Source organism: Haematobia irritans, chromosome 1, assembly GCF_050003625.1.
Source record: "Haematobia irritans isolate KBUSLIRL chromosome 1, ASM5000362v1, whole genome shotgun sequence".
Taxonomy (NCBI): domain Eukaryota; kingdom Metazoa; phylum Arthropoda; class Insecta; order Diptera; family Muscidae; genus Haematobia; species Haematobia irritans.
In genome coordinates, this window is record NC_134397.1 from 253468747 (window position 1) to 253496458 (window position 27712).

The following is a 27712-nucleotide window of genomic DNA, read 5'->3' on the forward strand; positions in this document are numbered from 1 at the left end:
TAAAAAACCTCGGGCATTTCATTTCAAAACTTCTATGTACCAACACTAAAGTTACATTGCTTCGGGAGTGTTAACCACAGAGGTAATACCATGTGTTTCAAAATTAACTTGATATTTCTTCTAAATCTTCCACCAGGATTCTAAATGCCTCCAACGATCGACGACAATTTATCTATGCCGTGGTGCAATGGTTAGCATGCCCGCCTTGCATACACAAGGTCGTGGGTTCGATTCCTGCTTCGACCGAACACCACAAAGTTTTTCAGTGGTGGATTATCCCACCTCAGTAATGCTGGTGACATTTCTGAGGGTTTAAAAGCTTCTCTAAGTGGTTTCACTGCAATGTGGAAAGCCGTTCGGACTCGGCTATAAAAAGGAGGTCCCTTGTCGTTGAGCTTTACATGGAATCGGGCAGCACTCAGTGATAAGAGAGAAGTTCACCAATGTGGTATCACAATTGACTGAATATGTTAGTCTAAGTGAGCCTGATAAATCGGGCTGCCACCTAATCTATCTATGCCGAAACTAAAGTTTCACTGCTTCGGTTGTGGCAAATTGTGAGCCATAGACCACGAATGAGACTCGTGGCTCTGTTTCTCGCTTTATCAGTTGTTGAAAAAAAAACTCGCAGGCCTGTTCGTATCAGCTATTGCTACGTGATTAATGAACCGTCAACGATCCTACCGAGATTCCAGATGACTCTAATGGTTAACCACAACTTATCTTTCTCGGCAAATGTGTAAACTTCTTCTACTTTTCATATGTCCTACCTTCAAAAATTATTTCATTATTTCTGGATGAAAGATCAGAATAAAAATCACTGAGGGGTTGTCTGGTGACGTTAAAGGCAACCAGGCCAAGCGAAGCGAATGATAGCAGCAGTTTCATTTGGGAATCTTCGGGGATTCAACTATGTATCTCAAATTTCAGAAAATAGCGCTCGGCAATTAAGATCTCTTTAGATATCTGGTCGTAAATTACATAGGAACAAGTAATGTGTCTCACCATTGTCTTCATTGTGCATCCACAGATTTTGTTCCCTTTGGACTTAGTCTACCTATCCATTTAGTTCACTTGTCAATTGAAGTCAGTTTTCTCCGCGAATGCTAGCAATCGATAACAGCCGAATACCTTTCCCACTACCAAATGCCAACAAGTGAAGTTAGATATTTGAGATTATAAAGTACAAGAATCACAGCAAATAAGAAGCCACTTATATGATACGACATACGAGGCCAGCTCGGAAACTTCTTAGCCTACCACAAAAAGCGCGGTATAAAAAAAAAAAAAAAAAAAAGTTAAGTGTTTTGGAAACTTCCATCTCTGTTGTGAACACATGTTAAATTTTGTTTCGATCTGGTAACTCCTTCATATAGAAACAGGTGTTCAAAAAGACGCATCCGCAATTTTTTTTACAATGGAAAAATTAGAAATGCGTGCTGTCATTAAATATTTACATAAAAAAGGTTTATCGGGATAAGAAATTCATAATGATATGGTGAATGTGTTAACAGGTTGGCTGATAAGTCCCCGGTCTGACACATAGATGGCGTCGCTAGTATTAAATGACGTATGTAAGTCAATTAGTTTGTGAGATAGAGCGTCTTTTGTGAAGCAACTTTTGTTATTGTGAAAAAAATGGAAAAAAAGGAATTTCGTGTTTTGATAAAATACTGTTTTCTGAAGGGAAAAAAACGGTGGAAGTAAAACTTGGCTTGATAATGAGTTTCCGGACTCTGCCCCAGGGAAATCAACAATAATTGATTGGTATGCAAAATTCAAGTGTGGTGAAATGAGCACGGAGGACGGTGAACGCAGTGGACGCCCGAATGAGGTGGTTACCGACGAAAACATCAAAAAAATCCACAAAATGATTTTGAATTACCGTAAAATGAAGTTGATCGAGATAGCAGAGGCCTTAAAGATATCAAAGGAACGTGTTGGTCATATCATTGATCAATATTTGGATATGCGGAAGCTCTAAATGGGTGCCGCGCGAGCTCACATTTGACCAAAAACAACAACGTGTTGATGATTCTGAGCGGTATTTGCAGCTGTTAACTCGTAATACACCCGAGTTTTTCCGTCGATATGTGACAATGGATGAAACATGGCTCCATCACTGCACTCCTGAGTCCAATCGATAGTCGGCTGAGTGGACAGCGACCGGTGAAGCGTCTCCGAAGCGTGGAAAGACTCAAAAGTCCGCTGGCAAAGTAACATAATGGCCTCTGTTTTTTGGGATGCGCATGGAATAATTTTTGTCGATTATCTTGAGAAGGAAAAACCATCAACAGTGACTAAAGGGTGATACGGTCAAAATTTGGTCAATATAAACTTCACGTATTTCTTTCAATTTTGCATTTAAAAAACACCCCTCATTTTGAAGGTGTGTGTGTGTAGAATGTTGCTCCTATTTTGATTTTGGAATTCACTCTTCAGTTGTCAAAATGCCGTCCAAGCAAGAAGAGCAGCGTATCAAAATTTTGCTCGCGCATCTCGAAAATCCGAGCTACTCGCACGCAAAGATAGCAAAATCGCTAAAAGTTACCAAATCAACCGTTACAAATGTTATTAAAGTTTTTGGGGAACGTTTGTCCACAGCCAGGAAGTCTGGATCGGGCGGAAATCGAAAACCGGAAGTCGCTGAGACGTCAAAGAGAGTTGCCGGTAGTTTCAAGCGAAACCCTAACCTCTCTCTCCGAGATGCCGCAAATAAGCTGGGTGTATCGTCTACAACCGTGCATCGAGCCAAAAAACGAGCCGGACTATCGACTTACAAGAAGGTAGTGACTCCAAATCGCGATGATAAACAAAATACGACGGCCAAAGCGCGATCACGGAGGCTCTACACAACGATGCTGACGAAGTTTGACTGCGTGGTAATGGACGACGAAACCTACGTCAAAGCCGAATACAAGCAGCTTCCGGGACAGGAGTTTTATACGGCAAAAGGAAGGGGAAAGGTAGCAGATATTTTCAAGCACATAAAACTGTCAAAGTTCGCAAAGAAATATCTGGTTTGGCAAGCCATCTGTACCTGTGGCTTGAAAATCAACATTTTCATAGCTTCCGGGACTGTCAACCAAGAAATTTACGTGAAAGAGTGTTTGAATAAACGTCTGCTGCCTTTCCTGAAGAAACACGGTTGTTCCGTACTGTTTTGGCCGGATTTGGCATCTTGCCATTACGGTAAAAAAGCCACGGAGTGGTACGCCGCAAACAACGTGCAGGTGGTTCCCAAGGACAAGAACCCTCCCAACACGCCAGAGCTCCGCCCAATTGAGAAATACTGGGCTATTGTCAAGCGGAACCTAAAGAAGACCATAAAAACTGCTAAGGACGAGCAGCAGTTCAAGGCAAACTGGCTTTCTGCGGCGAAGAAGGTGGACAAGGTGGCTGTACAAAATCTGATGGCAGGTGTCAAGCGTGAGGCCCGGCAATTCGGATTTGGAAAAGCGAAAGTCTAACTGAATATTTTTCCTGAATTTTATACTAATTGAACTTGAAAAATAAATTTAATTTGATTTTTTAAATAAACGATTTCACCGATTTACACGCGTTTTCCCTTGACCAAATTTTGACCGTATCACCCGTTATTATATGGCGTTATTGGGGCGTTTGAAGGTCGAAATCGCGGCAAAACGGCCCCATATGATGAAGAAATAAGTGTTGTTCCACCAAGACAACGCACCGTCATTGAGAACGATGGCAAAAATTCATGAATTGGACTTCGACTTTTTCTTGTTCTCAGACCTCAAAAGGATGCTCGCAGGGGAAAAATTTGGCTGCAATGAATAGGTGATCGCCGAAACTGAGGCCTATTTTGAGGCAAAACCGAAGCAGTACTACCAAAATGGTATCAAAAAATTGGAAGGTGGTTATAACCGTTGTATCGCTCTTGAAGGGAACTATGTTGAATAATAAAAACGAATTTTGACAAAAAAAATTGTTTTTCTTTGTTAGACCGGGGACTTATCAGACAACCTGTTAAAACTAACATAAAAATGGAAGACAAATCCAAAGTAGTGTATAAGATAAAATGCGCTTGGGACGAAACCAATCCATGTCCAATGGTTTAGGTTGGCACCACCAGAACCAACTTACAAATTAGACTTTCTGCCCACAAGTCCAACCAAAAGATGGAAGACAAACCCTTAGAACAAAAAACGGCCCTTGCAGCACATTGCACAACTACAGGACGCATATTAAATTTCAAATACGTTGAAATACTGACGATGGAAGAGAATACTAAGAGGAGATATACATTGGAGATGCTGCATATAATAAATACTCCCACTGAAGAACGCAAGAACTTCAAAACCGACTGTGTAAGTTCAAATTTAACGTCTATTTTTTTCTCTTTATCTATTGTATTGTATTTTATAACTACGGTTCGTTACATCCTTGCGCGTGCGTACTATTTTCTGTCACTTGCTTGCCGCTTTGCCCCGTTCTGTTTTGTTCCTTTATTTTTATGTCACTTCTTGTTTTGAGCAATCTGTGTTCACGACACAACAAAGGTAAATATAATTGTTCACGACAATTATTCAATAAAACTATAAGGCATTTCATCATTTCAAATCCCGCATATTCATCGACACAGACAACTGTGCACAGATTTATAGAAATCTAATATAAAATCACAAAAACAATTAAGAGTAAATATAATTATTGTTATATTTTTGTTGTCAAACATTGTTAAAATGATATTGTTAAATGTTTAAATTATTACAATCTGTACGTAATAACTCGCTGAAGATGATCACCGAAGGTGTATCGAAATATCCGAGAATAGCAATATATTAAGAAAAAGCTAATGAAAAACAATTACACCAGCATTTTTCATTAGTTCATGACCTCAAGTCAAACGAAAAAATCCCAAAAATTAAAAAAAACATACCAGAAAAATTAAGGAAATAACAATGTGACAATCTGGTCAGTTTTAAATCAAATTTGCGAATACTCACCGGTTGCTTGTGGATCAAATATTACAAATTCAGGCCGTATTTTAGATGTACGCTTCCCTTTCAGTAATGGCACCAGACCACCCAAATATTCTAAATATAATGTATAGCAAGTACCAGAGCTAATGTTGGAATCATCATCATGTCTTATCATAGTACAATGTAAACGCGTCGAACATATGGGAGGACGCGATACGAATTCTCTTAGAGATTTTAAATCAGGTACACAACACTAAAGAAAAAGAAAAAAGAGAGAGAGAGAGAGACATCAATTAGATTAGAACACATATTACCCAAATACACATCCCCGTAGACCACAAATAACTTACTCGAATTGTTTGAGCAAAAAGATTGCCGATAAGTGTTTTAATTCTTGACGGCAAAGGCAACAATGGCAATAAAGTTTCTGATCCTATACTGGCCTGAATCTGTAAACGACACAGTAACTGCAACGAGGCCACTCGTCGTGATACCCATGCTATATGAACTTGTGTACCGGTAGCTATGAACAAACGTTTGTCATTATGGCCCCACGTTAAGGCAGACACTGGAGCATTCGAGTTGGGTATATGGGCTTGATATAATAATGCTCCTGTTTCGGTATAGAATTTCAAGAGATTATTGTAGACTACACCACCACCAGCACCGTTAGTGATATCGTTTAGGGCTGCAGTCTTCTGTGATGTTCCGGCGACGGCTAAGAGCTCACGTGAGTTACTCCATTCCATAACCATGCCTAGGGCTCCATCAAGGCCAGTATTGATATGTGATGGTGAAACATCGTCGAACGATTTTAGTAGATATATAAAACCATTTTGAAAACTAACCGCTAAAACAAATGAACGTTTGGCTATAAGAGAGAGAGAGAAAAAAGAAAGATTTTTATTAGATAAAAGAGATTTTTATTTATTTATTGACAAATATCATGCACAGTATTAGAAAGGCCCAAAGAATGTCTAAAACTTCTAATATGACAATCCTATCAATTTATATCTATTTTTCTTTGCATCCCCCTTAATTTTAGGGGTTTAATTTATTTGCTCTTAAGGGAAATAGATATTGGTTAGAATTTCTATCCTGCAATCAGTGTTGCCAGTATTTAAATTCCTCACAAGAATCCCCAAAACATTTTTGACAATTTTTTTGGCTCTGCTGTAGAAAATCAGTAATAATTTAAATATTACAATTTTGTCAAATCCAGCAAGCTGCAATAATATCAAGATTTCGAACCACAACACCAAGAGACTGGTGATAGTCTTCCAAATGCTGGAGATATGAAAATGGAAGTTCGGAGTTCCTTATTTAATGAACTAAAATTTACTTCTAAATACCCAAATAGTTGAGAAAATTTTCTATATAGAAATAAAATTTTGAGAAATTTTTCTACAGAAATAAAATGTTTACAAAATTTTATATATAGAAATAAAATTGTGAAAAAATTGTCTATAGAATTAAAATGTTGACAACATATTCTATAGAAATAAAATTTTGACAAAATTTTCTGTAGAAATAAAATTTTGACAAAATTTTCTATAGAAATAAAATTGTTGACAAAATTTTCTATAGAAATAAAAATTTGACAAACATTTCTATAGAAATACAAATTTGACAAAATTTTCTATAGAAATAAAATTTTGACGAAATTCTCAACAGAAATTAAATTTTGACAAAATTCTCTACAGAAATAAAGTTTTGATAAAATTTCCTCTAGAAATAAAATTTTGACAAAATTTTCTATAGAAATAAAATTTTGACAAAATTTCTTAAAGAAAAAAATTTTGACAACATTTTCTATAGAAATAAAATTTTGACAAAAATTTCTATAGAAATACAATTTTGACAAAATTTTCTATAGAAATAAAAAATAAAAATAAAAAATTCTTAAAGCAAAAAAAATTTTACAACATTTTCTATAGAAATACAATTTTGACAAAAATTTCTATAGAAATACAATTTTGACAAAATTTTCTATATAGAAATAAAATTTTGACAAAAATTATATAGAAATAAAATTTTGACAAAATTTTCTATATTTATTTATTTTTTTTATTTTTATTTACGACAATACAATAAGCCAGAAAGGCCAATAATAGCGCATTGCCTCTATAACTAATTAATTATATAAAATCTAAAGTAAATTTATCATTTAATTAAATAACAATATGAATTTTTAGAAAAAGTGTAGAATATATAAGTGCAAACCAAATAAGCAAAAATAAAGCAAGTAATAAAAATAAAAATATGGCTAAAGGTTCAAATAATATCCACCAATACTTATTCCAGAAAATAAGGATAACTACCATTGGCAATGACAGACATTTTTATTAATTAATTTATTATATAAATCATTCATTCAAAAATCTCTGTAACAGCAATTGCTTAAATTGGTAAACAGTAAAGTTGAAGCACCTCAGTGTTAACGGGAGAGAATTCCAAATTCTAGCAACGGACACTATGTACGATCTCTCGAATGTAGAACAGGAAATCTGAGGTATGTTAATCTGTGGATTCCTAACAGAATGGGAGAAAATAAATATAGAAATACAATTTTGACAAAATTTTCTATAGAAATAAAATTGTGACAAACGTTTCTATATAAATAAAATTTTGACAAAATTTTCTATAGAAATGCAATTTTGACAACATTTTCTATAGAAATAAAATGTTGACAAAATGTTCTATAGAAATAAAATGTTGACAAAATTTTCTATAGAAATAAAATTTTGACAAAATTTTCTATAGAAATAAAATTTTTACAAAATTTTCTATAGAAATAAAATTTTGACAAAATTTTCTATAGAAATAAAATGTTGACAACATTTTCTATATAGACAAAAAATTTTGACTAAATTTTCTAGTAGTAGTAGTAATATTTCCTTTATTATTAGAATCAAATTTTACATACATACAGAGATAATAATTAATTTAATTTTTATACATTTTACATTCTCACAATATTTAATATACATTAGAAAATTGGTAAATTGAAGAAAATATTTATCTGATAATTATGACAATGGCGTGAAGCCGTCTGTCATTTTGGTGCTTTACTAAATTTAATTTTTCTATTTAGTTTGCAATGTTTGTCTTAAATACAATGTGTACTAGTTAATTATTCAGGCAAATTCACTAATAAGGAATGTCCTATATCTTAGTGCCTCTTGAACATATGAACTTATATTATTCCAATTTGCAAATACCTCTCCGTTCAAAATATCAATTAATTCAGTTTGACTTAAAATTGGTTTTCCTAAATGTCTGATTCTGAACTCTCGGAGTATTGGACATGTAGCCATGAAATGCAGAAGATTTTCTTCCTGCTGTGTATTGCAAAGGGAGCAGTTTTTATTCTCCAGTGAACTAAACTTATTCGCGTTTAGTCCAAGCAAGTCGCACCTTGTTTTCATAATTGTTGTAATTAACGTCAGATGATTTTCGTCATTCATATAACTTTCTCCCACGTTAAAGTTCAGAAACTTGTAGAACCTGGTGCAACTTGCTTTAGCCAAGCTTGCCATCTCATCAACCCGTTTCTCTTTTAACCTTCTTAGCACATACATTCCATTATTCATCCAATCCATCTCTGGTGTATCGATTTCAAATTTGCAGTTGAATTCATTTGCTATATCATTTATGCTCTTTGCCCAGAATATATTTCTTGACAATATCTGCAATGACAACATATGAGGAAGTCTGTTTCGATGCATTCTGAATATTGTTTTGTGTATATATTTCATATGGAGCTCCACACGGATGAAAAAGACTGTTTTTCATATGTTTGGCTATAAACATTATATGTTTGGAACACAAATTTTTAAACACAATATTTTTGAGTGCAAGCATATAATGTTCATAAACGACCATAACATGTTTGGGACATATAGGTTAATATGTTAGAACATATTATGTTTGGGACATAAAATGTTTGTAAATATAATATGCTTGGATGCAAACATATATTATTTTGGAAATAGCCTATAAACATATATGTGTTTAGTAGCTTGGAGCGCTATTTAACAGGGAGCGATATTGAATTAACTTGGTGGTTGTTGCTTGTTATTACAAAATTAACATTTTATTTTTCCTTGGGCAATTGATCAGCTACTTCTTTGATCCTTACAAACTGTGTGGTCCGCTGTTCGAATCCCCGTCCGGCAAAAGGTAAAATTAAAATAAAAAAAAATCATACAATTGAATAATTTCTTCTACAATGTTTGTATTACAGAAAAAGGTGCTAAGAACTAAAAAATCTCGTGGAAGTGAGAAAGATGTGGGGGAATATACAATTGGGCAGAAACAACATTTTGAGCATTCAGGTCGAAAACCTATGTTGTTAGAACCTACATTACCTGTTTATTTTCATAATTCGTTATGATTGTAAATATATAAATAAATAAATAAAATTTTGAGCACAATATTGTTTGGGAGAATTTTTTTTTAAGCATATAATATTTTTGGGTGCAAAATGCTTCCAAACATATTATATGTTCACATAATAACATATTGTTTTTTGGAAGACAACATTATTGAATTTGGATGCAAAAATACAAAATGTTTGGAACTTAGACTACCCAAACATATATTGTTTAGACCAATATGCTTTCAAACATATTATATATTGGAAGAGATCAAACATATAAATGTTTGGGCAATACCCAAAAATGTATATGCTTGAAGCAAAATATGTTTGGGAGTATATGTTGCAGAAGCGATTTTTTGTGAGCGTGTGGGCGCTGTAAACTATGCTAAATAAATGTAATTATCTACTGGTGACTATAACAGCTACGTAGTCCAGTGGATAGTGTGTTGGCTTACAAACTGTTTGGTCCTCGGTTCGATTCTCCGTGCAGGCGAAAGGTAAAATTTAAAAAAATTATAAAAGTGATTAATTTCTTCAACATTATTTGTATTACAGAAAAAGGTGGCAAGAACTAAAATATTTCGTGGAAGTGAAAATTACGAGTATGTTAGGCAATGAGCACAATCGTCTTTGGGAAAAATTCTTCCAAGCATATAATATTTTTGGATTCAAAATGCTTCCAAACATATAATATGTTCACATAAAACAAACATATTAATGTTTCGGCAGTATCCAATAATATATGTGCTTCCTGCAAAATATGTTTGGAACATATGTTAAAGAAGCGATTTTTTTTGAGGGTGTATACGCTTTATTAAATACCTCTGTAGCTTATCCACTCCATCAAAATTGCTATAACCCCAAATTTGAGCAGCATAAGTTTGAATTGATCTACAAATTGCTTGATACAGCTTCCATTTGGAGCTAAGCCTCACATTATTCTTATTTAGATACTCATTCCAAGTTGAGTTGATACTATATTTCGCTGTGTAGTTTCGTTTTACAATATGTTTGTGGAAGGACATTTTGGGTGTCAATGTAACTCCCAGATAAGTATATTCATTTACAATCATGACTTCTTGTTGCCCGTATGTCCAATGCTCTCTTTTAGATAGTTTTCCACCTTTTCTGAATACAACCATTTGTGACTTTGCCATGTTTACTTCCATACTCCATTGGCTGCAATATCGGTCTAAGTTATCTATCATTCTTTGCATTGTATCCACATTATCCGCTAGAATGACTAGGTCGTCGGCATACATCAATAGCCTTACATGTATTTCCCCAATATTTACACCTCCCTCAAGGCAATCATGAAGATCATTTAGGTATAAAATAAAAAGCAGTGGTGACAATAGACACCCTTGTTTCACCCCTGAATGGGTTTCAAATGTCTTTGACAATTCACTTCCTGTCCAGACTTCAGCAACTGTTTTGCTATATATATTTTCGATGAGTTTTGTCATCTTGCTCGATATTCCCATTCTGCTTAACTTATAAAGTAAACTACGTCTGGGAACCATATCAAATGCTGCTTTGAAGTCGACGAAGAATGCATATACTTTTTCATTGGCAAGAAAATTCAGATGAACTATTGCTGTTAAATTATATATATTATCAATTGTGGAATACGCTCTTCTGAAACCTGCTTGATATTCGTTGATGACATTATATTTTCTATAGAGATAAAATTGTTACAACATTTTCTATAGAAATAAAATTTTGACAAAATCTTCTATAGAAATAAAATTTTGACAAAATTTTCTATAGAAATAAAATTTTGACAAAATTTTCTATAGAAATAAAATTTTCACTAAATTGTCTATAGACATAAAATTGTGACAGAATTTTCTATAGAAATAAAAGTTTGACAAAATTTTCTATATATAAATAATATTTTGACAACATTTTCTATAGAAATAAAACTGTGACAAAATTTTCTTTAGAAATAAAATTTTGACAACATTTTCTACAGAAATACAATTTGACAAAAATTTCTATAGAAATACAATTGTGACAAAATTTTCTATATAGAAATAAAATTTTGACAAAATTTTCTATAGAAATACAATTTTGACAAAATTTTCTATAGAAATAAAATTGTGAAATTGTGATAGAAATGCAATTTTGACAAAATTTTCTATAGAAATGCAGTTTTGACAACATTTTCTATATAGACACAAAATTTTGACAAAATTTTCTATAGAAATAAAATGTTGACAAAATTTTCTATAGAAATACAATTTTGACAAAATTTTCTAAAGAAATAAAATTTTGATAAAATTTTCTATAGAAATAAAATTTTGACAAAATTTTATATAGAAATAAAATTTTGGTAAAATTTCATATAGAAATAAAATTTTGTTAAAAAAGATTAAGCCGATTTCTCGAAAAAATCCCCAAATTTATGGAAATTCCCCATCAAATCTCCAAGTCCCCAACTCAGATCCATTTTTGTCGGTGGCGGATGACACTAAATTTTGGCATCCGGCGGCTGATATAAAATTATCTATTTGGCGGAGCATAATTATCCATTATAAAATCAATTTGTACACGGATGAAAAAGACTGTTTTTCATATGTTTGGCTATAAACATTATATGTTTGGAACACAAATTTTTAAACACGATATTTTTGAGTGCAAGCATATAATGTTCTTAAACTAGCATAACATATTTGGGACATATATGTTAATATGTTAGAACATATTATGTTTGGGACATAAAATGTTTTTAAATATAATATGCTTGGATGTAAACATATATTAATTTAGAAATAGCCTATAAACATATATGTGTTTAGTAGCTTGGAGCGCTATTTAACAGGGAGCGATATTGAATTAAGTTGGTGGTTGTTGCTTGTTATTACAAAATTAACATTTTATTTTCCCTTGGGCAATTGATCAGCTACTTCTTTGATCCTTACAAACTGTGTGGTCCGCTGTTCGAAACCCCGTCCGGCAAAAGGTAAAATTAAAATAAAAAAATCATAAAATTGAATAATTTCTTCTACAATGTTTGTATTACAGAAAAAGGTGCTAAGAACTAAAAAATCTCGTGGAAGTGAGAAAGATGTGAGGGAATATACAATTAGGCAGAAACAAAATTTTGAGCATTCAGGTCGAAAACCTATGTTGTTAGCACCTATATTACCTGTTTATTTTCATAATTCATTATGATTGTAAATATATAAATAAATGAATAAAATTTTGAGCACAATATTGTTTGGGAGAATTTCGCTGGGGACTAAAATGGTCGCTGGGGACTAAAATGGGCGATGCGATTCAGCGGCTTCATTCTCTGGCTGGCCCTACTAATACCTAAGGTTGTCTCAATCTACGGTAGGTCACATGCCAGTCTTGCAATATTAGTTGGCGCACAACATCAATGGTTTCCGGAACAACAACTGATTTTGGACGACCTTCATGAAATTCGCCTGGGAGTGAATTACGACCTCGGTTAAATTCACCAAACCATCGATAAACACTGGCCTTTGACGGAGTTTCAACTCCAAAAATTAAAAAAAAAAAAAAAAAAAAAACAGTACAAAAGTACCAAGCAGTTTGGCCACAAGAAAACTTAATGAAATCGCACCTCCTATAGCCCCCATGTCACCTAGACCGAATCGCTTGTTGTCTCGCCATCGCAATTTGTCTGGAGTGAATTACGGCCTCGGTTAAATTAAATTCACCAAACCATCGTTAAACACTGGCCTTTGACAGAGTTTCATCTCCAAAAATTGAATTAAAAAAAAAAACAGTACAAAAGTATCAACTTTACCAACTCCGACTTCTTTCAAAGAGTATCAACTTTGGCTTCCTATAAAAAATACGCATAAACAAGTGTTCGCTCACCGACAGTCGCTATGGTTGTGCTTACACACTATGAGTATTATTACACATTTTCTTAATATCATATTAACCACCTTGTAATGCAAATTTTTTATTTCTATTTGTTCATACCTGCATTCGTTACACCAGGCTCCGATTCCTCGCCCTCTTCCATTTTGAATTTTTCACAAGACCATGACATCGATGTTATACCCACATCGTTGCATAGCTGCACCTGTGACACCATGGCCCCATGAACATCCATAACAATCACTTGACCCTGTGTGGTACCAAAATATACTTGTTGGTCATCCGGTGTCCAAATTCCACATGTTATGGTCGATTCCAAATTCAACATAGACGACCAATAACGTTGGCCCGCCACAGAGCCGACCAAAACGAAACCATCCTGATAGCATATTAGGGCCATACGACCATCATGAGACCATGAGAAATGTGTCACCGGTGTATTGCGATCATTTATCAGTTCTATGGACCAGCGGCCCTCATATTTGATCCATACAAATATAATGCCAGAACTATCACAGGATGCCAATTTTTGATATGGTTCATTCCATTTGACTAGGATAACCTATAAAGAGAGAGAGAGAAGGGAATGAGAAATGACCGAATAATGGGTGGGGGAGGGGGAGTACTTACATCAGATCTGTGTCCTCTTAAATTATAATTTGTACGTAGGGGATATTCAACGTTTTTGCGACAATGCGATGTTGTGAATGTAACACCCACAATACCCCGTACATTGCCAGTTGCCAGCCAACCTTCTTGATAGTAATTGGTGCGATTCAATTTCCATCCATCATCCTTGAAAGAATTAAAAAAAAAAAAAACAAACAAAATGAGTGTTGAGTTTTTTGTTTATTTTAAATTTTTTTATTGTAATCATGCATATCCTCATATTCCATACATACAAGTTAACTATAATAAATGTATGAGTGTTGGTATGTAAATTTCGATATTTCACAGAAATTCCTACGTAAGCAAATTCTAGGTCATATTCAATGACATGAACCAAATTTTCAATCTAGGGCATTGAAATGCTGAATAAAATAAATATCGAACAACTGGATTTCCAGCTTTTAATGGTAATTGCACAAAGTATATGGAAGATGTCGCCATAGATATAGAACGAATAAAAGATATTAATTATAATCCATTCCACAGAAATAAAATTTCGATAAGAAAAATTCATAAGAGGTTAAAGTCAAACTATCACAAAAAATACAAGATTTCTTTAGAACAAACTTTTTTCAATATAGATTAGACAAGGTGTTCGTGGTCTGAAGAAGTTAACGATTTCTGAATAATGGAATGGTTGATCTTCTGAACATAGGTTCGATGTGGGATTTAGGTCCGAATTAGCATTAAGGCTCTATTTGGGGCAAGAGATCGAATGGTGGGATTGTAGAATCGCACAATTGAACACTGGTTCTAGCGTTTGATACACATTAGTATGTGTCCTCTAAAAATCTGCAAAACTTGGTTCATATCAGTCCACAATAGGCCCCATATAAACCGATCCCTAGATTGGACCTCCGAAGCTTCTTGGGGGAGGAAATTTTATCCGATCCAATTGAAATTTGGTACGAGATGTTAGTATATGCCTGGCAAAATTGGTCTATATCTGTCTATAATTATAATGGCCCCTTTTAAATCGATCCCCAGATTGGACCATCGCAGCCTCTTGGAAGAGCAAATTTTATTCGATTTATCGATCTCCAGATTGGACCTTCGGAGCCTCTTGGAAGAGCAAATTTTATTCGATTTATCGATCCCCAGATTGGACCTTCGGAGCCTCTTGGAGGAGCAAATTTTATTCGATCCGGTTGAAATTTGGTAAGTGATGTCAGTATATGCTCTCTAAGAACAATGCAAAACTAGGTCGACATCGGACCATAATTATTTATAGCCCCCATATAAACCGGCCGTCCAAGATTTGACTTTTAAAGCATCTGATTCGGTTGAAATTTGGCCTCCTAATTACTATGCGTAAATTGATTCACATCGGTTGCTGAGCATCAGTTTCTTTGTTGTTGTTGTTGTAACAGTTTTTAATGTAGTTTCGTCAATTTTGTTCTATGCTTGTGTAGTTCAGCTGGTAGCCAGATCAAGGAACTCTACGACAAGGATGGGGTGTGTCCAGAGAGATCTGGTAGTGAGACGGATAGACTTAGCTGGGCAAGCAAAAAGTTGACGGGTGTCATGTGACCCTTGATTACAGATGGGATACACATCAGCTGCGCTGCTATCAATCACTGATAAGTATGAATTGAGGCGGCTGCACTTGCCTGATCTTAGTTGGGCCAAAACTACCCTTGTCTGCCGTGGGAGGTCTCTCTCCTCCGGTGCTATGGGCGGCGATCGGACTCCGAGAACAGGATTAACCTTGTAGCTTCTCACCGCTTCAGTATCCTCATGAATACTGTTCAGACCTGTCTGGTATGCTGCCTGATCTAGAGGCTCTCTTTTGTAACGCTGGATCTCGGCCTCTAGAAGGTAAAGATCAACCCTTACATTCCTGGGTGGAGGTTGTCTATCCACAAGATGACAACTTCGATAGCAATCCAAGAGGTACTGCTTTGACAACATGTAATTGTGTCGACGCACTGGGATGGTCTTGGTCTCGGCATAAAGGTGATCCAGGGGTGTACTGCGGAGATATCCTGTTGCGGTCGGAATTGTTTCGCCATCGATTCTGATATTCAACAGCCTACGTACTTCCGCCGTCCATGTAGTGAATAGTGTGGCTGAGGATTTGTTGGGAGATATTCTCAAATTTCTTGCAGTGAAAAAACTGGTAAGATCAGCGAGGTAGTCATTCATTCGATCGTAAATGTCATCAACAATGGGCCCGGATGCCATGATTGTGCAATCGTCCGCATATGACACAATCTCGAGCCCTCAGGAGGGGGTGGAATCGAGGACAGGTAGAGGTTAAACAGTGCCGGAGATATCACCCCGCCCTGTGGAACTCCCTGTTTAACACTGTGGTGTTTAGACTTCTTGTCCCTGATTTCCACGTACGACTGGCGTCCACACATATAATTCAGAACCCAACGCTTCGTTCCTGCCGGTAGGGACGTATTCTCGATGCCAGTTTCTTCGTCTTCACCATTGCCGTCATAACAAAATTCTTCATTGATTTCTCATGTGTTTCTGTTTGCATTTCAGATATATGTTTAAACAATAAAAAAGTTAAAAGACCATGCATTCACTAATGATTTCTTGGAATTTTAGGAGGACCTTTTCACATGTTCCCCTACTAAACACATTCAGATGTCAGAAGAAACTTAATTATTGGTCTGATCTCTTTGAAACTTTTTTTTAAACGATTCTAGATAAAATTTCCTTGGAATCCATGTGGGGGTCTGGTAACTTCAATTTTCGCATTTTAATCGTGGCTATCAATCCAAGTCAAATGAAGTCAACAAACTGCACTGAATTTTCCCCAGAGTCTCTTGGATTTACATTGTTTTATTCGGGAGTAACAAAGAATGTAGGTGATATTTATACTGGTGGAAACCGCATTGGAATATTATCGAAATTTCTCATTAAAATTGATGAAATGAAATTGTTCGTTAATATAATGAACTGTTCTATTGAGAAATGAAAAATTTCATTCTATAAATGAAAATTTTCATTGTCCTAAAGAAAAAATGTTTATAATATTTCGTAGAAGACATTCCGAATAAAAAATGAACACTTTACAAAGAGTTGGCTACCTCTAATTCTTATTATGAGAAATATCCTTTTTTCCTGCGGTAAGTTCATGGAAGAAATTGAAATACCTCTATTAAAACTACTAACAACTTTAAGTCCTTTAATATTTAAAGCCATGTTGGCCAAGGTTTTATTTTATTTAGGAACAATGCAGAAATTTGTTTGGTAACCTAATCTCACCTCCATTGGCATTTTTTTTTGTTGGACACTAGGACGATTAATCCACTTCCGTATGCAATAAAAAAGAAAACTCTTCCATACAAAAAAGCCTTTTCCGATTCAAAAAACACCAAAGCCACCATCCATCCATCTGCTTATGCCAATTATGGAGGATTGTGTCAACCTCAGCAGCAGCTATGCCTCCAACAATTTTGGCGCCAAACATAACCACAAACCATTCTCGTAAAAAAATTCACTAGATTGTGTGGGTTGTCAACAGTGTTACCATAATTATGCGATTTCAATCATTCAAAGTGTCAAAACAGGATTATGACCGGATAGAATTCCAGAACATTTTAGCCATCAGTGAATGCTTTTTGCAATTCGTCAAGCACCCCCAGACAGTAAACCGTGCAAGCAGAAGGCAAACACGAGTTTCCGTGCACTCGGACAGGACAGCCCTCCTATGGTCATCAGCCAGAAGTGTGTGCTCCAAGTGATAAACGCCGCCAAAAACTCCAAAGCAAAGCCTTATCAAAGCCCAAATGGAGAGATTGTCGCTAGGTTTTTTGCTCATACCTTCAATGCTTCGCACTGGATACAATACATCCAATCTTTTGCAATCCTTACCATCTCAGCTCAGTATCTCATGCATATTCAATCGCTTGGAATGCCGATACAAAGTGGAGAAAGAGTCCCGTCAACGAGAACCAATACCATCGAGAATGAAGTGACAAATTCTCGATGGTATTGGTTCTCGTTGACGGGACTCTTTCTCCATTTTTCTCCCTCATTTATACGCGGGGGAAAATTCAAGTCTTGCTAAAATTTCAACAGTTCCCCAAAACTCTATCAGCGAATTGTTTCTATAGATAATTCGTCGAGCACCCCCAGATAGTAGACCGTTCAAGCAGATGTCAAAGGCAAGTCGTCTGTGCACTCAGACAGGATAGGCAGGAGTGTTTGTTCCAAGCAATAAAGGTTGCTAAGAGCTCCACACAAATTGCCCAATATTGTTTGGCTACGAGGATGTTGAAGGACATAGGAGAGAATGGCATTAGCTTACTGGCCCATACCTTCAATGTTTGCCTCAGCACTGTCGAAATACCAGATATCAAGAAAATAGGGAAGGCTGTTCCAGTGTTTGTTCCAAGCAATAAAGGTCGCTAAGAGCTCCACAGCAATTGCCCAATGTAGTTTGGCTACGAGGATGTTGAAGCACATAGGAGAGAATGGCGTTAGGTTCCTCGAAGTTCACCAATGTGGTATTACAATGGGCTGAATAGTCTAAGTGAGCCTAATACATAGGGCTGCCACCTAACCTAACCTAACCTAGGTTCCTCGTCCATACCTTCAATGTTTGCCTCAGCACTCTCGAAATACCAGATATCAAGAAAATAGGGACGGTTATTCCAGTTCTGAAACCAGGAAAACAGGCACATCTTCGAGACTCGGATCGACCTATTACCCTTCTTTCCTCTGTTTTACTGCCCTACTTCCCAGAGCATCTAATAAAGTTGGCAGAAAATCAGCATGGTTTTCGCTCGGCAGTACAACCACTGCGTTGTGTGAATTAACAACCAACTTTGCAGATGGATTGAATACTAAGAGGTCGCATAACTTTCGATCCTCGGGTTTGTCTAATGCGTTTGATATGGTGAACTAAACCATCCTCTTAGGACCTTCTCTCCCTAATAACCTTAAGATATGGTTGGCAAACTATAAGGCTGGCAGACAATCCTATGTGGAATTCGCAGGAAAGACATCTTCGCCTAGGAGAAATAAACAAGGCGTACCTCAAGGAGGTGTACTATCCCCAACCTTTTTTTTACTTTTCCGTGATAGGAGCTCCATCTTATAACCCATGCAGATGACTGTTCCATACTTAAGGAGATTGAGGTGATAATTAATGACTACCTCCCTGGACTTAGGGACTTCTTTGTCACCAGGAAATTGAAACTTTTTGCTCCTAAATCGAAGGGAACCAGTTTCACATAATGGACCAAAGAAGTGAAGATGGAGCTTGATATTCACATTCGTGGCTAGAGAATCCCCACATGCAAGAGCCCCGAGGTTCTTCCATGTGATATTTGATAATTTGTTCCTTTTTGGAAAGCATGCGGAATTGGTAGCTAAAAACGTTGGGAGTAGAAACAAGATCCTGAATGCATTGGCTGTGTTAGCACTTGAGGGAAAGATAAATAGAAGTTACAAAAGACCTATGAGTCTAGTGATCGTCCCGTTATCGATTATGCAGGTCCCGTTTGGACTCCCAGTATTAGCGATACCCAATGGAGAAATCTTCAAATGGTGCAAAATACTGCGCTGCGGATTGCAACGAGATGACACTCAAAAACAGCGAAATAGAATCTCTAGCTCTCGGTGAGGGCACACTGTCACCTCTTCTTCCATCAGCACCTGATAAAATGGAGAGGGGCAAACCACCCAAACCATGCCAAATCCAGGAAGGTGTCATATGAACGTACCAAGTCCATCCGGTTCGATTTCAAGAAAGAATCAATTAACCACGTGATCGGCGATGACAGTGGTGAGGGAGTAAGAGCGGCATTGAAGACGGCGCACACGGTAGAGGTTCAGATAACAATATCTTTCTACCAGTGCAGAGTTGCGTCGGGTAGGAGACCACCACCTGACAGCGACGACGAGAGATGACTGCCTAGAGAAACCAGGTTGGTGCTATTTCAGCTAAGATTTGCCATCTCCAGGTATTTGAACAGTTAACTCTCTCTTCTGAATCCAGCAATTCAAGATGTCCGCCAAAATTGTGGACATTCGGCTCACATCACGCGGCATCTCTTTGCATGTCCTGCAAAACCCACGGACCTGACACCACTTCAATGTCGACTCATCTTGTAAATACAGCTCGCTTCCTTGAACTGGATGTAGAAGGCTAAGTGTCTTATTATTTTTTTTTTGTTTCTATACCCTCCGCCATAGGATGGGAGGTATATTAACTTTGTCATTCCGTTTGTAACACATCGAAATATTGCTTTAAGACCCCATAAAATATATATATTCTGGGTTGTGGTAAAAGTCTGAGTCGATCTAAGCATGCCCGTCCGTCTGTTGAAATCACGCTAACTTCCGAACGAAACAAGCTATCGACTTGAAACTTGGCACAAGTAGTTGTTATTGATGTAGGTCGGATGGTATTGCAAATGGACCATATCGGTACACTTTTACGTATAGCCACCATATAAACCGATCCCCAGATTTGGCTTGCGGAGCCTCTAAGAGAAGCAAATTTCATCCGATCCGGCTGAAATTTGGTACATGGTGTTAGTATATGGTCTCTAACAACTGTGCAAAAATTTGTCCACATCGGTCCATTTATATATATAGCCCCCATATAAACCGATCCCCAGATTTGACCTCCGGAGCCTCGTGGAAGAGAAAAATTCATCCCATTCGGTTGAAATTTGGTACATGGTGTTAGTATATTGTCTCTAACTGCCATGCAGGAATTGGTCCATATCGGTCCATAATTATATGTAGCCACCATTTAAACCGATCCCCAGATTTAACAGATTTGGCTTGCGGAGCCTCTAAGAGAAATTTGGTACATGGTGTAAGTATATGGTCTCTAACAACCATGCAAAAATTTGTCCACATCGGTCCATAATTATATATAGCCCCCATATAAACCGATCCTCAGATTTGACCTCCGGAGCCTCGTGGAAGAGCAAAATTCATCCCATTCGGTTGAAATTTGGTACATGGTGTTAGTATATTGTCTCTAACTATCATGCAGGAATTGGTCCATATCTGTCCATAATTAACATATATGTAGCCACCATATAAACCGATCCCCAGATTTAACCTCCGGAGCCTCGTGGAAGAGCTACATTCATCTGATTCAGTTGAAATTTGGTACGTGGAGTTAATATATGGCCTCAAAGACCCATCCAAAAATTGGTCGAAATCGGTCCATGATTATATATAGCCCCCATATAAACCGATCCCCAGATTTGACCTCCAGAGCCGCTTGGAAGAGCAAAATTCATCCGATTGGGTTGAAATTTAGTACGTGGTGCTAGTATATGGTCTCTAACAACCATGCAGGTATTGGTCCATATCAGTCCATAATTATATATATCCCCCATATAAACCGATCCCGAGATTTGGTTTTAAAGCCTCTTGGAGGAGCAAATTTCATCCGAAATTTGGTACATTGTGCTAGTATATGGCCGTTAACAACCATGTCTAACCAGGTCCAAATCGGTCTATAGTTATATACAGCCCACAAATAAATCGATCCCCAATCACACAAAAATTGGTACTGTGCAAAAGTCCATATCGATTCGTAATTATTTGTAGACTTACCTATACATACCCTTTTTGTCTAATATATACCACGTATGGACTAACTTACAATTTAGAAGACGATCTTAAGAATTTTTAAGTATTACCACAGTCCAAGTAAATCGATAGAAGTTTCTACGCAAACCATGGTGGAGGGTACATAAGATTCGGCCTGGCGGAACTTACTGCCGTATATACTTGTTTTTTTTTTTTTTTTTTATATATTCCTTATTTGTTTCATACATCAATCCCCAGAGGCTACCACAACAAAAACATTATGTTTGGGACCCTTACATATTTGCAAACATTATAAACTTTTTTCGTGGATTTTTTTTGATTATGTAGGATTTTTTACTACTATGTGGACCAAAATATTAAAAATTATATATCCGCTAATTTGACAAATATACTTAGGATCACTTCTTGGATCGATTAAGTGATGTCCGTCTGTCGGTAAAAATATTTTTTTTATCATAGTCTAGATCACCGTCGCAAATTTTTAAGTCGGAACCCCCAATCCCTGTTTATGTTAAACAGCGAATATTTTTTTTCTTTGGCATCATAATATTTTCGATGATGACCATTAAAAAAAATCATATTGGCAACACTGTTTCATCTAATCTCTTTAACCCATTCTACTGCGATGGTGGGTGAGAATACACAAAAGGGGAAACAAAACAAGTCATTTGGATGACCCTAGCTGGCAATGGCTTTGTGTTATGTAAAATAGTTTCCGGCCATCTGAATGAATAGTTGTTGAAAGGACAGACACTTAGGCTGGACAGACGGACGGGTCTTATTGATGGTCATCCGCAATTCTATTCCTATTTGTTAGGCATTTTGCCAATTTCCAAAATTATTTGTTACTTTTATTGCACCCATTTTCGACAGAATGTGGAGGCTACCAATAGCAAACACGAATACATGAAATTAAACGAACAACAAACAAATACCAAATTTGAATAAATATTGAAATTTATTATAGTATGTTTTGTTTTGTCGATGACATGTGCGTTTTTGCCATTCAATGTTTTCTCAATTTATCCATAAACTAAAATAAGGGGCGATTTATCCCCCCACCCTCAGTAATGCTTGTCACATTTCTGAGTGTATCAAAGCGTCTCTGAAGTGGTTTCAAAGTATGTAATTTGGAACACCGTTCGGACTGGACTATACCCAGCAAAAAATGGAGCACTATTTCAGCAGGACTGTAAGGGAGAGATGCAGTACGAACTGCTTACAATACAACCGAATCAGCGCTGATTTTTGTGGGCGATGTCCCGATTTATAGCAGCTTCAACATAGTGCTGATATAATTGCTCATTTCAATAACAATATTGCTCAGAAGTGAGCAATATTGTTATTGGTATGAAGGAAAACAGCACTACCTTTCGCGCATCTATACTGCATGAATTGGTTGCAATAACGTAAACGAATGATCATAAACTAGTTTGGTTACTCGTTTACGTTATTGCCGCCGATACATGCAGTGTGGATGCACTGCCTACTTCATTGTATACCAAAAAGCGCAACTAAACTTTACTGCTGAAATATTTTATGCTGGGTAATAAGAAGGAGCTTAATATAGAATTGGCTAGCACTCATTGATAAGATAGAAATTTACCACTATGGACTGTACAATGCTTTGTTTTCAAGTGGGGCCTATTTTCGCTTTCTGGATTTTGACAATGACGGCAACTGTGCATCCTTTTGGTTTTGCGTATAGCATTGTATAGCAACAGATTTTATATGAATAGTGAGGTGGGCTAACACTAACTGAAAACGATAGTGATGGACGCTACCCTGGCCGGGATTTAGGATTTTCTCCTATGGACAAATTCCATGTGGGTTAAAGCCATTTCAAAGTGGAATAAGTGGCCGGTGTCCGGACGGGGTTTGCGATTTTCAATTATGGAGAGTATCCAATATGGGCTAACGTAAATCTAAAGTGGGTGGCCTTTGGTCGAAGTTTACGGCTTTCTCCCATGGACAGAGTCCAAAGTGAGAGAACGGTTTAAGACATTTTTCTATGGACAGAGTCCAATGTGGACATAACGCTATTCCAAAATAAAATAAATGACCGAACTTTGGCCGCGATTTACAACTTTCTCCTATACAAAAAAAAATATTTCCAATTAAAAAGTTGATTGAAGCTGAAAACTCATTTAATTAAAAAATTAATTGATACAATTAACTTTTTAATCAAACTAGAAACAATAAGTCAATGACTGAAACATTTTAAATTTTTAATTGCAAAATAAATTAATATAATTATAATATAATTAACTTTTCAATAAAACTCAAAAGACTAAGTCACTTAGAGAAATGATAGATTTTATTTTTAATTTTTATAAAAAAATAATTGATACAATCAATTTTTTTAATCAAAAACTAAAAACACAAAGCAAACAAACAATTAATTGATGGTTATTTAATTTCATTAAAAAATGTAACCAATATCGATTGCAAGCCTTAATTAATTGTTTAACTGATTTAATTAAAAAGTTTAACGAAATCTATCAATCTATAAAAAATCTGATTTAGTCTTTCAGTCGGCATCAATTAAATGTTTGTTTGAATCAATTAAAAGGTTAATTGAAATTTTCAAATCAAATCAATTAATTTAAAGAAGTAAGTAAAGTAGTACCCCAAACCACCCCTTCAGTTTTATCATAATCTGAATATATATGTGTGATATTATATATAGTTGTAGCTAATAAATCCAAATTCGTGAAAATCGGTTAATAAATAAGTTAATAAATAAGAGTATTATGACCAAATTTGAGAAAAACGAGCGATGTATATATATGGGAGCTATATCTAAATCTGAACCGATTTGGATGATAGTTTGCAGGTTTTGTTGATACTACAGAAGGTTACTGAGTGCTAAATTTGAGTAAGATCGGTTAATAAACAAGGGTTTTATGGTCAAATTTCGGAAAATTGGGCGATACATATATATGGGAGCTATAGCTAAATCTGAACCGATCTCGATGAATTTGTGCACACATAGTAAGTACTATAGAATATGTTACTAGAGTACGCCTACTTTGAGTAAGATCGGTTGATAAATAAGGGACTTATGGCCAAATTTGGGAAAATCGGACGATACATATATATGAGAGCTATTTCTAAATCTGAACCGATTTCGACGAAATTTTGCACACTTAAAGGGTGGTAAATTAGATTACTTTGCGACTATTTTGACGCCGGTCGGTGAGCGGAATCTGACCCTATTTATCGAAATGGGGCGCTACATAAATGGGAACTATATATAAATTTGATCCGATTTTTTCAAAATTCAATAGCGTTCGTCCTTGTGCCAAAAAAACGCCATATACCAAATTTCCTCAAAATCGGTTAATAATTGCGACCGGAATCCTGCGAACAACAAATACAAGGACAGACGGACGGACACCAAGGGTTAGATCGTTTCAGGAGGTGATTCTGAGTCGATCGGTATATATTTTATGGGGTCTAAAATCAATATTTCAATATTTTTATACCCTGACCATATAGTGGTTTAGGATATAACAATTTATTGACGTAACAAGAATTAATATTTTTTGTACTATTACTTTAATATTTTTCGTACATATTCAATTTTCCATCAGTTAGCATTATTTCCCTTTCCAATACAATTACAGCATCCTCACAAAAAAACCAATTTACACTATGTTTTTGAAAATATTTGACAGAAATTTAATTGAAAAAGTCATTGAAATCTAATCAACTCAGAAAAATAGACTCGGCATCGATTACACATCCCTTAGGATGCCCAATTGGCCCTCCTACAACTATGTATGGCTAAGCAAATAAACAGAAAACACTACATAAATAAATAAATAAAAAACAAAACATAAATTCGGTACATGTTAGTGGACTACGTCAACATCCAATATATATCGAAAGTCATTGGTCGGACATTGTCTGGTCATAGTGGATTTGTGATTTGTGTTTGGTCGTGTGTTTGACTTGCACATTTCAATTTGAATTTTATTTGAAATAAGTAAATACGAATGAAAGTTCGTTCAGGCCGAATCTTAAGTGCCCTCCACAATATATCACGCATGCAATTTGAATTCGTAACAACCATAAATGGTGGAGTCTGCTCGTAATTTATGGTAATTTTTCAATAAAGTTCCTATAAATAAATAAAGTAAAACATTTGGAAAACATGTTGTTATCCTTGTATTCCTCTAAAATGTATCTGTTTATTAAACAATTTTATAATGTTCCCTTGCTGCTCTTTTCTGAATATCCAAGCATAAATTTGCCATTTCGAAAATGTTATTTTTTTGTATCCCTCCAAATTGTTACTTTTATCGCCAAAAACAAGTTTTTTTTGTTATAAAATTAAATAAAAATATGGTTATACCAAAATCACATCCGATTCTTTTTATATCGAGTTGATTCCTTTTATACCGAAATTTTTCCAAAATTTTCTATAGAAATAAAATTTTCAAAAAATTTTCTATAGAAATAAAATTTTCAAAAAATTTTCTATAGAAATAAAATTTTCAAAAAATTTTCTATAGAAATAAAATTTTCAAAAAATTTTCTATAGAAAAAGATTTTGACAGAAGTTTCTATAGAAATAAAATTTTGACAAAATTTCCTATAGAAATAAAATTTTAAAAAAATTTTCTATAGAAATAAAATTTTCACAAAATTTTCTATAGAAATAAAAATTTGACAAAATTTTCGTATAGAAATAAAATTTTGACAAAATTTCCTATAGAAATAAATTTTGACAAAATTTTCTATAGAAAAAAATTTTGACAGAAGTTTCCATAGAAATAAAATTTTGACAAAATTTCCTATAGACATAAAATTTTGATAACATTTTCTGTATGAATAAAATTTTGACAAAATTTTCTATAGAAAAAAAAATTGGCAAAATTTTCTATAGGAATAAAATTTTCTGCAGAAATAAAATTTTGATAACATTTTCTGTATAAATAAAATTTTGACAAATTTTTCTATAAAAATAAAAAATTTGGCAAAATTTTCAATAGAAATTTTCTATTGAAACGAAAATGTTGACAACATTTTTCCTTAGAAATAAAATTTTGACAAAATTTTCTATAGAAATAAAATTTTGACAAAATTTCCTATAGAAATAAAATTTTGACAAAATTTTCTATACAAATCAAATTTTGACAAAATTTTCATAGAAATAAAATTTTCACAAAATTTTCTATAGAAATAAAAATTTGACAAAATTTTCGTATAGAAATAAAATTTTGACAAAATTTCCTATAGAAATAAAATGTTGATAAAATTTTCTATAGAAATACAATTTTGACAAAATTTCCTATAAAAATAAATTTTTGACAAAATTTTCTATAGAAATTAAACTTTTACAAAATTTTCTATAGAAATAAAATTTTGACAAAATTTCCTATAGAAATAAAATTTTGCCAAAATTTTCTGTAGAAATAAAATGTTGACAAAATTTTCTATAGAAATAAAAATTTGACAAAATTTTCTATAGAAATATAATTTTGAAAAAATTTTCTACAGAAATAAAATTTTCACAACATTTTCTATAGAAATAAAATTTTCGTGTTTTGTTTTTTATTGTTGGTTTGTACTGTAACCATATTTGTTGTTTTGATCTCAGCTTTAAAACGATTGTGTTGACTAAACTACAAGAGTAGCTTAACCAACAGAGGAAAAGAATGTTTGTCAAATTTATTTGGGCAAAGCCCTATAGACTGCAAGATGGTTGGATGGACGCACGTTTCGGAATTAACAGTTAGACATGAGCATTGTAAGGAGAAAGTCTATTACTTTGTAAAATATAATATCTCGCTGAAGATGATCACCGATGGTGTATCGAAATATCCGAGAACAGCAATATGTGGCAACTCCAGTCGAGTCAATGACAGATTGTCAAAAGTCTGGCATTGCGGAAAAACGACAACAAAGAAGAAAACAAAAGTTAGTTCCTCGTGAAGTTTTCACCTCCACATCTGTGGCTAAATCGTATTTCTAAATTAAAGTGAATTTTTATATGTTTTTATTAAATAAAAGAATTTAAATAGTTATTTAAGTTAAACAGTTCGAGTTTTAATTCATACAACCTAAATAACTATAAATATTTCAATAAAAGTAATGAAAAACATTAACACCAGCATTTTTCATTAGTCCATGACCTCAAGCCAAACAAATAATCCCAAAATTGTAAAATTCCAAAGGTTAAGTAACAAAACTAAACAGAAATAAAATTTTTACAACATTTTCTGTAGAAATAAAATATTGACAGACTCTTCTATAGAAATAAAATTTTGACAACATTTTCTATACAAATAAAATTTTGACAAAATTT

General features: G+C 34.8%; 1 protein-coding gene across 1 annotated transcript in view; it reads right to left on the minus strand.

Moving 5' to 3' along the window:
- Tusp (WD40 superfamily protein Tusp) overlaps positions 1 to 27712 on the minus strand; it is a 121433-nt gene that overhangs the window by 13398 nt on the left and 80323 nt on the right. Inside the window, exons 3-6 of the mRNA XM_075289724.1 lie at positions 13816 to 13980; positions 13288 to 13747; positions 5297 to 5817; positions 4971 to 5199 (exon numbers count right to left, since the gene is read on the minus strand). Coding sequence (XP_075145839.1) covers positions 4971 to 5199; positions 5297 to 5817; positions 13288 to 13747; positions 13816 to 13980 — 1375 coding nt within the window. The remainder of the gene's footprint in view (positions 1 to 4970; positions 5200 to 5296; positions 5818 to 13287; positions 13748 to 13815; positions 13981 to 27712) is intronic.